Source organism: Rhynchophorus ferrugineus, unplaced genomic scaffold, assembly GCF_030347505.1.
Source record: "Rhynchophorus ferrugineus isolate W39M unplaced genomic scaffold, kcgeb_rfMv2 rfM3, whole genome shotgun sequence".
NCBI lineage: Eukaryota > Metazoa > Arthropoda > Insecta > Coleoptera > Curculionidae > Rhynchophorus > Rhynchophorus ferrugineus.
Window position 1 is genome coordinate 64993848 of NW_027472582.1, and position 13132 is coordinate 65006979.

At 30.8% G+C, this 13132-nt stretch overlaps 1 protein-coding gene across 10 annotated transcripts; it reads right to left on the reverse strand.

Moving 5' to 3' along the window:
- Positions 1-189: 189 nt before the first annotated feature.
- On the reverse strand, positions 190-8811 carry LOC143192473 (uncharacterized). 10 transcript variants are annotated; one of them, XM_076397848.1, is made up of 18 exons: positions 8672-8811; positions 8027-8420; positions 7840-7968; positions 7565-7785; positions 5813-5950; positions 4884-5283; positions 4486-4829; positions 4075-4318; positions 3731-4014; positions 3589-3669; positions 3301-3531; positions 2903-3213; positions 1734-1847; positions 1496-1670; positions 1230-1391; positions 954-1137; positions 527-723; positions 190-470 (listed from the first exon to the last, which is right to left on the reverse strand). In XM_076397848.1, coding segments are annotated over exons 2-18 (3573 nt in total). In that variant the 5' UTR covers positions 8384-8420; positions 8672-8811; the 3' UTR covers positions 190-469. The 10 variants fall into 10 exon arrangements, with proteins under 10 accessions (XP_076253963.1, XP_076253964.1, XP_076253960.1 ...); XM_076397849.1 differs by having other exon boundaries at positions 2942-3252; XM_076397845.1 differs by having other exon boundaries at positions 2903-3252.
- Between the last annotated feature and the right edge of the window lie 4321 nt (positions 8812-13132).

Below are 13132 nucleotides of genomic sequence, written 5' to 3' on the forward strand. Positions count from 1 at the left end.
TCAAATGCATACATAACTTTATCTTAATTGCGTTCAATATTTTTAGAAAAAGTAACACTACAGGACGCAACTTAATCAGATCAGTTTAGCAATCAATCACCGATTTTCCTTTGTAAGGGAAATTAATACAATTCTGGAATGTTTAATTTATTGGAGGGAATAATATACTTTTGGAATAAAACACTATACTGTTATACAACTTTTTTTATTGTTACTTTATTTAACCCGCAAGTAATAAAAATCCTTGCAACGGCAAAAGCGTCAACACAAAATCCATTATGAATAAACTACTTCTATTCATACATAAATTTATTGAATTATAAGTTAAAAAATCAAAAACTTCCCTAACATGTCTGAAACCTATAACTAAAAACCATATGGCATATAAAACACCAAAAAGGGAAACAATTGATTGGTTATCCAACTCATTGGCTGATTCTATTTATATTACTGGGATTCAAAAAATTTATCTGGAAACAAAAAATTATATTAGTAATTGACGCAATTTGCCAAATATCAAACTTACTAAGCTTTGTTTTTAATTAAATCCTTGTTACGTTCCAACATCTCTTCCTTTTTATCTTTCTTTACTTTATTAAGAAACTTATCCATTTCTTCTATGTTGGTTTCTTCTGGAATGTCTCTACTACCAGGTGGCGATGGTTCTCTTTCATTATCTTCTTTATCTGCCCACTTGCCAGCAAAAGCATCTCTATCAATCACCTATAAGTATTTAAACATTAATAATCATGAACTGAGTGTATATTTATCATAGAAGGAAGTAGGAACATACATTCTTGTTTCTGTGGGACATATTCATGAATTAACATCAAGATATTTAAAAGTTAATAATTAAAACTAATTAAAACAATTAACCTGTTATTTTTAATAATTATGTATTTTCAGCATACTATATTTAACATGTATTATAATCACTGTTGCTCTTCAGTTACCTTGCTGTTATCATTGTTTGTGTAATCATCTCTGTCTTCTCCCTCTGATAGAGGTCCGTCATGCCTGATTGGCTGTTCAGTTTCTGCAGGTTGACCTTCTGAATACTTGTTAATTTTCTCTTTGCTTTCATCTCTTACTCTTCTAGGTGAATCATCGGATCTTTCTGGAGTTCTACTGTAGGACCTATCAATTAAAATAAAATGATATAAATAGCACTACCAATGGATAGGAACCTATTTTAATTCAAAACTAATATATTCAGTATTCATTTATACCTGCTACGGTCCCTAGATCTGCTTCTTTCATATCGCCTATCTCTATAGTCCCTGTAACCACCTCTGGCACCATATCGGCCTCTCGGGTTCCTTCTGTTTCCTCGACCATTATATGAATCATATGGTCTGCCTCTTCCTCTGAAATTGCGATCGAATCGATCCCTGTTAACAAAGCACATATTAGATATAAATTAAAGAATATATTAAGTGTTCTAGAAACTTTTAAACAGCATTCTGCTCATAGAACTTCAAAATTATGATCATACCTGTAATATCCACCACGACCGCCTCTTCCTCTGCCATCATATCTAGGATTAGGATAACGCGGCTTATAGTAGGTACCCCTGTCGTTTCTGCCACCTCGAAAACCGCCCCGCCTCCTGAATCTCCTGTCGCCCGAATAACTGCGAGATCGTGATCGACTGCGTGAATACACCGAGCCTGAACGAGAACGGCTTCGTGAGTAATAACTCCTTGATCTGGATCGATAACTCCTGGACCTACTTCGTGATAAGCTACTGCTCCTAGACCGACTCACTCGAGAACGTGAACGACTTCGACGTTTTGGGCTTCGGCTTCCCGAGCGTGGCCGTCCTGGTGGTTCTGGCGGTCTTCGTCCTGAGAAAATAATCATTTTAGAAGCTCATCGCGTAGGAACTCACTCACAACACTAATTTATGTTATCAAATAAACTACTAAATTTTCCAAATCTTACCCCAATAAAATTATTACTCATTGTTACTATGAAATAACCTTCCTAAGCCATTATTGTAAAATAAATATGGGAAAAAAGAATACTGATAGTTATCACAAACATAAGTCATGCATATTACTTATGCTTGGGGTTTTTCAATAAGGCCGTTTTGGCAACCATATTTTTTCGTCAATCTTTGATGCCAAACCAGCTAAGAAATTATATTAGCGAAATGAGTTTGCTTTGACTACTCTTAATATTGATCAATTACCGATGAAGCGCATATTTGGATGAATAATTAAGCATGCGTTAGTCACTGAAGAATAGAAAAAAAAATGGGTGATACCTCACACATAGGTCTTATTGAAAACCCCTACAGAACGTCATATTAATAATAACATAATGCATAATGCTACTGTGGTGACTGTTGGGGCATGATATACCTTAATATCTAGTAATTAAATTTCAAAAAAAAATTATGTTATGAATCAATGTTTAGAAATAATAAATTCAAAAACTGAATTGTAATTATAAGCATTTTAAAGTGATAAATCATAATTATAGATACTTGTGAGTGTACTTACATTAATAAAAACTTTAGTACTAATTCTCAATACTGAAGTTTTTTTAAAATTTTATATAGTTAAAAGTAGGAAACTAAACTGTGAAGCTCAGCCACTGAATACATGCTAGGTTTGGTAACTTGCAAATCCTAATATCAATTTAAAAAAATTAACATCAAACTTGTTATACTGACATGCTATTATGGCTCAATCAAACCAAACACCACACTAGGGATGAGAGAAAAGTCTGAGCTTTCTACACTGTTAAATGGAAGAGCTACATATTAATTTGTAAATAAATTAGTATGTAATGTCATAATTTTCATTTGTTTCCAATGCAAATCTACTATTATTTTGAATGAGCCTTATTACACTGGATACAACATTTAGTTTCAAGAAAAAGGACTGAGCTCTACCTGCTTGGTCTCCTTTATTACTGCTAGAAGGAGCAGTACCTGCCAATGGATCCTGACCCTTTTTCATTTCCGGTGGTGTCATAAGACGGAAATTGCCGAATTTATCAAGTACAACTTGTCCTTGTGGAATTTTTGGACCTGGTGGTAAAGGTGGTGCCGCGCTAGGTTTGCTTGATTTTTTAGGTGACTCTGATCGACGTTTCAGTGGCGCTTCTCTCATAGCCATTTGTTTCCGAACACTAACACTTTTTTCTGCCGATGGAAGTGGCGGAAGCAGAGTTTTCTTAGACATACTTTCATCAAAACTAGAACTGAGGTAACTTGAATTGATTTTACATTTTTTTCTAGACCTAAGAGGATAAAAATAGATACTATAGGAGTAAAGTATAGATGCTTACCTGGTTCTCGATCTAGGCTTCTCTGGCGGCAACTCTGGAGGCCATTCTGGTGATGGAGGTCGCTCCTGTTTCTTTTTAAATCGTGAAGGCGGTTGTGTTGGTGGGCCAATATGCATTTTCCATTTTCCTGCAGATGCGGCAGCTTCTGCTACAGCTTGCCTTGCCTTTTGCTCTCTTGTAGGTGAAGGAGAGTCCAAAAGAGAATGTTTAGGTGAATCACTTAGTTCACTTCTGGAATAACATTGTTATATTTATTCCTTTTATATTAATATTGTGTATATAACTTACATTTTCGTTTCTTTCTCCAAAGCATAATAAGCATTTAATTTAGATTCTAGTTCTTCTAGATCAGGTAGGCTCTCGATAAATCTAAATAGAATTAAATATGCAATAAGCATTAACATAAATCAAATTAACAAAAATCACTAACTTCTTTGAAATTCCAGATTTTTGCAAGAAATACTCCTCATCATCTGAAGGTATGCTATGCCTTTTCTTCTTCTCCTTGTTTAATTCCTTCTTTATGGCATCTCTTAATTTCTTGTGATCATCTAAATCCAAGTCCAACCCTTTACGCTTCAATTTTTCCTTTTCCTTACGCTTCTTCTTCTTGCTTTCCTTCTTACTCTTTTTATCCTTTTTCTTCTTCTTTTTCTTATCAGAATCAGATTTTCCCTTTTTCCATTTAGCACTTTCTTCCAAGAATTTTCTCACCTGTGAAACAAAGAACCAATGAATTATAGTATTCCAAGTAAATTCCAATTAAATTATTACCTTTGTTTCATAATCGGAATCGTCTTTGGTTTCCAATAAGAAAGCTTTCACTTTGCTTTCATAATCAAGCTCAAGAAGAGATTTGGGCTTTTCAGGTTCTTCAAATCCAAAGTCAAACGCGTTTGCCGCAGGTTTGTTGAAATTAAAGTTACTGGTTGAGGGGTCTTGAGTTTGTGCATCCATCATTGCCATGCGCTTGCTCAGTGGACTTAGAGAATTTTCACGCTTCTCCCTTCTATGAGACCTTTAGAGATGATTAGAACATTTTTATTTTTAGTATAAATTATATAAGCTAAAAAGGCAGTAAGTAAATATGCTGTATATATTACAGCTACGATGGAAATTTGAGTGACATCATTTCTCAACAACAATTTGAATACTTAATTTTTCCTTTACAAAGAAAATCCTTACCTAGAACGATGTTTCTTCCGTTTTTTAAAGTCAGAATCTCCGCTGGAGGAACTCGAATCGCTACTGCTACTAGATGAACTACTGGAACTATCACCACTTCCAGAAGAGCTGGAACTAGAGCTAGTGCTGGAGTGTCGTTTCTTCTTCAATTTCTTCTTATCTTTCTTCTTTTTCTTTTTGTCCTTCTTTTCTTCCTCCTCATTTTTCAAAAGTTGTTTAAGAGCGTCGTTGACATCTGATGGTTGTTTGGTCACCGATGATAAGTTTGGTAAAAGCAGTTCTCCAGGTTCAATGAGATTTTTTGTAGTCTGTTTTTCTTTATTTTTTAGGAATTCTAGAGAACTCTAAAATGATAAATTCAATAAATTAAATTTGTTGCAGGTTAATGTTAAACTTACCTTAGCTTCCTCATGGTATGGAATAATACTTAGGCAGCTTTGATAGGCTTTTCGGGCTTCATCTATTTTATTCTCCTCTTCATAGCTTCTTCCCAATGCAACAAGGGTTTCACCCATGTACTTACGCGCATTTGCATGACTAGGATTCAGCTTTAGGGCTGCCTCAAAATCTTCAATAGCCTTTTGAAAATTCCCACTGTTGGCATAAAGAGCGCCTCTTGCGACTAGACCTTCTACATTTCGTGGATCAATATTTAAAGCCTTGTTCAAACATTGGAAGGCTTCCACGTGTTTGCCGGCCTTAAAATGATCTATACCATCCGCTACATTTCGGTATGCCCATTTGCTGGCTTGCACCTGACGTAATTCAGTAGCATATTCATTTTCTGGGAATCTCCCCCTAAATAAAAACAAAAAAAATGTATGAAAATATAAGAAATCTAGATATACGATTCGTATACCAGTTCGACATTATGAACCAGCATAAATGTTTCATAAGCCTTAGGCGTCAATTTCGTTCTGGACGTACATTTTAGGACAGTAAGTGATCTTAATACTTTCAAACTTCGTTTATATCAATTGCATCAACTTTTATATTAATAGCACAGTATAATTTCACGATTTTGTAGTAATTATTGTAGTAGTAGTGTAGTAATAGCATTTGATCAACTCGTAATTATATTTTTTGTTCAATTTAATTTGTCAAGTAGTTTTTCAGTGGCGTAATATTAGTCATATTTATACAATGGATTTCCCTCAATAGTTTGCCAGTGAAGAGGATAAATAAGGATTACGATGTTTTTATAACTACATCAAACTCTTCTTAAACATCCCCGTAACTGTTTATACTGAACCTGATATAGTACTATATTTTTATAAATGTTAAAAACCCTTATTGATAAATATTATAGTAAGTTAAGATCAATTACCTCAAACCATCCATAAGAGAGACATGGTCATTAATACCCATTTGTTCAGCTAAGTACTGGATATTATTGGGATTATTGAAGCCCACACTCTTCTCCAATACAGATTCATAAGGCTCATTCTTGTGGTCCAAAGACTTTCTGAAATAAACAATAAGAAATTCTAATGTATCATATTTAAGCAATAGGCATGTTCACATCAGTGGTAACAAAAATTTTACCTTTTTGATTATAACCTAAAACAACTTTATTCCAGCAGATTAAATTTCAGAATCAAGAATCAATAACCTATGGGCTGAAATTAATACATACCACAATTAGATATTCCTCTCCTGAATAAAGCTTTTCGCACTAAATGCTATAAATTTTTATCAGATCAACACTTAAAATTTTCTCCTTACATATTTGGTATAAAAAATAAATCAAATATCTCTGATCTCTGCATGTTATTAAAAAAACTTGTTCATCCTTGACATATATAGTAAATATTTATATTTTGATGGGGGAGAGGATTTCTGCGAAAAACATGGCGTATGAAAAAATAATATTAACTACAAGTTTTTAAATATAAAATTATATCCTTCTGATGAAAAAATTATCTCACCTGATATATTATGTGTAATAATATACATCATAAATTGGACAAATTATGTGCAGAATTGATATACCACCAGTGCACATACATAATTAGCATACACGATATTGTTTAACAATTTAGTTCTCTCATTTTTTAAAATATTTCTCAGTTATATTTTTAGTCATGGCTAAATATTCTAAAAAGAAAAATTTGTTATAGTTTATATCATAAACCACATCTTCTTAATTAATGATGTTGCTTCATAAACTTTTCTTTCAGAATGCTCAACATTTTTGGATTTCTATCCAGTTTCTTCCATTCAATAGTACCCATTTATGACATTTATATCAGTTTTCTTCCATATTCATTATCAGCAATATCAATAAACATGCACAGTATCTTTAACTTATCACACCTATAAATAATACTTAACAATAAAAACCCTTGAAACCTATTTGATTCAATTATATATACCCATCTTCTTTAAATCAGTAATTATTTGATACTCGGTATGTACGAAAAAGTAATAAATAGGGAAATGTCAGATAAAAAGTTGTAGATACTGATGTTAAAATAAAATATTCGTTACAATTATTATGTAAAATATGCTTCCACAGCTGCTTTATACATCACTACAGAAGTGCTGTAACCACATGTTTAGTGACAAATGTAGAATGAATGCTGTGTACAAAAATACTGATATTCCTTGTGATATAAAAATCCTTTTCCATTCAACATCCATTTCAACTCTCATCATAATTTTAATGTTATTTGATATGTAAAGAAATCATATGTTTTATTCACAACCAGTCTTAAATGCTTCACCAGCATTGATTTTTGTTTGTTTACTTGTCTTCTAAATTCAAGATGGTCCTCAATATTATCCATTTTCCTTATAATTTCAATTTGCTGCTCCAAATGTGTCTTACCTTTCTGTTTTATCCTTGAAATGTATTCAAAACACTACATCAGGGCATTTCTATGAAGTTTTCAAAGCGGTTTTGAAGGTATTCTCCGTATGTAGACTTTGTAATGTACCAAATAGTTCAATATATGATTAAAATTTGTATTCTTTACCAGGTATTTCATTAATTGTACCAAACTTAAAATTCTTAAATACAGAACGACTAAGCCTATCATAAAATTGTTTAAGCAAAACATAAAACAGGTATACATACTTGTAAACAATTGGAAAATCATCTGTACCAATCAGCCCTAAAGCTGGACGGTGTTCTGGATCTCCAGGTTTTCTAGTTGTGCCTTTCATGCCACAAACCATTTTATCAGTATCTGCAATGACTTCTAACACCTCACAGCAAACATAGTCGTTCATCATGTAACTTCTAGAAACACCTTTCTTGTCTACTGCAGGAATAACGTTGGCAACAGGACAAAAAGCCTAATAAAACATGTAATTAGCAAATTTTATTATTTTAAACAATGTTTTACTAACCTTTATATTTATATCAGCTGCATATTTTACAGTGCCAGAATTTCCAGTGGTACACAATACCTTCAGCATCATACCTGATTGCTGCTTACTGACTATTGTCCCTAATATAAGATCCCCAACTTTAACATTCTGAAAATTAGTAAATAAAATGTATTAAAGTAGATAATTCTAAAAATTATTAACTTACTTCAGTAAAAAATTGGAGACGCTTTTGTCTATCAGCATTAACATACACTTCAAAGGGGGGCGTCACTGAATAGAGATCTTCAGTTAATGCTGCCCCAGGATCTATTTTCAAAGGTGATGGCTTAGTTGAAAATATTAATTCAGCTTTCTTGACAATAAATTGTTGAAGGTTTAATCTTTTCCCGCGATCTTGAAATGACAAATTTCTTTGTCTCTGACCATAAACTTGGAAGTTAAAGTCCTTTACTCCCCTGCGCGGCAAGTCATTATCGCCAAATTCACCTTCCCATAGTTTTTGTAATTGTTGACCATGAAAACCGATAGTTTTCGCTATTAGTTGATTGTTCATCGACTCCATCTTGGGAGGCTAAAGCCTAATGGCTTTATACCACCTTCTGAAATATTAACATTAAATCAATTTTGAAGTATTTGGCATATATTTAATATATCTACATAGTAATACTAAGAATATAAATAAATCTTATTTCAATAATATGATCACAAAAAGTAACGTATTTTTTTTTTCATAAACGTACGTACAAAATATATAATCTTAATGGCGGAAACGCCGATCGATAAAACTTTCCAAGGGCAATTGCACAAATTTATGTAAAACTACTACAAAATTAAATTATAACTAACTTACCTATTTAATTCACTCAATCTATGACAATATTAAAACTTCATAGGAAATCACAAATCACAAAACACCTAAACACACTTAAGCGAACTGACTTTGAGAACCGAGGTATAATGGCGACTTCCTTTATAGAATTAACTTGGTTGGGCGTTATATTTGGTGGCGCTGTGAGCGTTGCATATTTGATCTATGATACATGTTCTGTAGATAATTTGAACTTCATTGATACACTTTGTAGAAAAAATCAAACATTTTGATATTTTAAAGTTTATAGATAAAGCTAACTATACATATTTTAGATTTTTTAATATTTCAATATGAATACACAAAAACAGTTAAATTATTTTATGGAAATACAGATTAAGACGAATTAGTAGTTCCACCAGCAGTTCTAAACATTTTTTGTACCTGATTTTATAATTACAAAAATATTGATTTTTATTAATAATATATGATAGACATACTCTAAAAAGATTGATTTTAAAATTACAAGTGTGATTATTAAGATTTTAGTAGAAATAATAGCAGACAATTTAAGAATTCGCCATATTAGCTGTACATTCTAAACGTTACGAAACGTTGACTTTTTTTAAGGACGACTTAAAGTTTCAACTTTTTGGCGCTTTTCGATTTTATTTGGATTATTTATTTTATGTTTCACAGTTAAAAATCCGGTTTTGTGCCACTAACGGGAACAAAAGATTTATAAAAAAAGCGAACTGGGGTTTGCCAAGGTAAATAACTAGTGTTGGGAACAATCGACTGAAATCGACTATCGACTGTTTAGTAACTGACTACTTTTTACTATCGACTGTTTCAGTCGTGTACTTTTGGTTACTATTTTTGGTTTCATTCGACTGATTTTTAACGTTCTGGCTCTGTCGTCCTAGCTGCGACCTTGAGAAAAATGTACCGAATTTATACTTACATGTAATATATAATAATATATTAATATGATATGATGAATGTGAATGATAAATAGTAAAACACTTTCGATTGTTTTTATTGCAATAATAGGTAATATTTCGATTACTCTCTTGATTTTTGTTAAAACATATTTCCGTTCAATAATAAATAAAGTATTTACTTTATTTAAAAAAACTCTAGTAGTTATTGTGCGATTATTTTTAATTATGTCATGAATTAGTTTTTTTTATGATTAGGTGTATGTTTAATTTGATTTGGTATTTATGGTTATTGTACATCTTTAGTTTTTAGATTTTGTTTAAGTTCTTTTGTATTGTTTATATTTATTATTGTATGTTATTAGAAAATAGCAATTAATATATTAAAATACGATAAAACATTTTTGGGTACTATTACATTCCATTGAAAAATTCCATTTCTTTTTACTGATCCACAGAATATTCCAATATAAAAGTAATTTTACTTCGTTTAAAATGGAATTATTAATTGCATGTTATTAATATTCAGTAATTAATTGGATTGGTACATCTTCGTCTGACATCACGAATTGAACAATAAAGTCGAACATGCATTTGACTGAAAATGGTAATTACTATTTTCTTTCGCTAGTTTTTTGACTATTGACTCTTTCGACTGTTTTCAGTCGATAGTTCCCAACGTTACAAATAATATAGCAAATCATAATGAATATAATATGACTGATTTGTGAAGCTTTAATCAAATCCCACCATGGTTAGATTACAAAAAGCTAATATTAAATGTGTGGATTCTTGTATATCAGATAGTTCAATGAGGTATACTTTACTATTCAAGTTAATTATCAACTTTTTTTAGATTGGTATGGACATGTTATGAAAGACAGAACAATAGTCGATTTCAGTCGATAGTTCCCAACACTAATTATTTGGTAACTGAAAAAAGAACAAAATTATAAGGGGATCATACACAATAAACAAAACAAATGAGACCTAATCTCAAATTTAATCAAGCGTATGATTTACCTCGATATGATTAAATGTACTTAAAATAGCAAATATTTACATTAGAACGGTCTTCATAGTGGTAGAATACCGATGTTGGGCCTTGCAAGATATAACCCCGTTTCTTTAACTTCTGCTTTCCAGCGAAAATACGCAAATTGTTTACAGTTTTCAGCGATGTGTAATTATATTAGGGCTTGGAGATATTTTTCCTACATCAATAACTTTTATTTCCTGTAAAGTAAATACGTAAAATTGTTTTGTAAATAGGTAAAGTGGTTTTTCAAAATTAGTCATAATACCTATTTGTTGCTCTTCCTTTTTTTTTTAATTTTAGTATTCACAAAACAAAATTTTACATGATATCTATAGAACAATAGCAGATTATCTCCCATTGTTAAGGTTCCTTTTATGATGCGTTTAGTTATTATACTTGTATGAATATTTTAAATAAATTGTACGTGAATTTAGTTTTGTTTCAAATGCTGAAATACAATAGGCCGAATTTATTATTGAAATTGCAATATTAAATCATTTTTTGATTAATTATTTGTATGTTATAATGTATTGAATAAATAGGTAATTAAATTGATTTACAATAATTGCTTTTATTAGAATCCCATTTAAAATGTAGGTATTTATGTGGAAATTTAGGTTTCTGTTTTTTTGTGACAAATAATAAGAACATCAGAATACGTGAAAAATATATCGTAATCGTTGTGTGTTATATATATTATTATGTATTTGCTTATTTCAATATATTGGTTTAGAATATTACGTTAGATAGGGAGATTTCGCACAATCCTTGACTTTGACAGCAAGTAGTTAAATGAGTTTTGCTGAGGTTCTGCATAGGAGATTCGTACTAACGAGTTATACTGTCTTGTTGCCTTGAAATATAAACCATTTTGGGAATCTTATTTTCGAAAACTGATGTCATGTTGGGACATTAATGTGTATGACTTTGGGTATATAAAATTATAATTATATATGTATCAACTGGTGGAAAAAATCAGTGTATGCTGTAACGAATTTTCTATGGAACTTTTAAAACAACAGTACCTTTAATGTACGTTCTACTACCAACTACTCAGATTGAAGTCGGAGACGAGGCCAAACAATACAAAAATAATAATATAATTTTGTGATATATACACACAATTAAATTACGAACAAAATAAATTTAATTTGTTGCTCGGTACCGACTTCAAACTGATCCGTTGGTAGTAGTTAAAATAATATTGTAAACAGATATATAGGTTTAGGTAGATATTAAGCTAAATTGTGTGTATGTAGTAGAATATAAAATACGTGTAGATAGGTTAAATAAGGTTTTTGTTCATTTTTTACTTAGTTATTACATTGATTATAAAGTACATACTTTATTTTAAACTTAAGTTTAAACTTTTAGTTTTATTATTTTTTAATTTTAGTGATTTATTTAATTTTTGAACTCGGTTCAATTTATATTTTATTTACGCTCATTATGGACTTCTTATTGATTCATTATTGATTTCCTATTGACATTTATGTATAATTTGAGAAATTATAACGGTAGTATAACCCCTTAAGGTGTTTACTGTGATGTGATGCCGATACCAGTTAAGTATTATGGAAACTATTTTCATATTGAAGTTATTGTCTGGTCAGATTTATGCAACTATACAGGTCGTAAGCGATTTTGAGTATTATCAATACTGAAATGAGGTAGGAACATTACCAGGTAGATGAGAATAGAATGTGTAAAGTGCAAATTGAGTGTAAATAACCGAGTCACTGTTATAGAATCAAAAATAATATAAATCCTGTTCTTGATAGTATTACAATTAACTGAATATAACTTTTGTGAGAGATTGTTATGGACCGTAATAAGTGTTCTTCAATCTGATATTCAAAATTTTCTGAAAAAATGTAAAAAGCTGTAGTTATTGTTGGAAAATAAAATTAATATAATTATATAATTAAATATTAAAAAGAAATTCACAAAAATCAAGTGAATTTTGGGTGGAAAAGTAGGGCTGGAGTGAAGAAATATTGATATTGGCAAAAATAAGTATAGACATTTTTTGTTCGCTAATATATCGAAGTCGATCTATCGATATTGATATATGGATTGAAATATCGATATTTTTCTCCGCGGTTTACATCCCTATTTTATAAACAAAGTAACAATAAGTTGGTGTATAGAAAAATAAAAGTTAAAAAAAACAATAAGCGACAAGATAACATTTATTTGATATCAATGTAATATTATTTTTGTAAGTACTATTTTTTATTTTCAAAAGTCTATTTCGTAGGTAGAATACTTATCAAAAGTCAATGTTATATAACTGATATAGAATACGGGACTGAATGAATGTTGTAACTAAGAAAAAGTCTTTCATATCTTGAATGAAATAAAGTTTTCTCTCAGTAAATTATCCTTTTGATAATCTTCTATTGCTTATATACCTTTATACACTAAATTGATATGTAACGGTTATTATTTGATCACAAAGTCGATAACCGAGAAAGAAATTTAGTGTAAATGATTGCACTTTGTTTACTTATTTACTTTAAA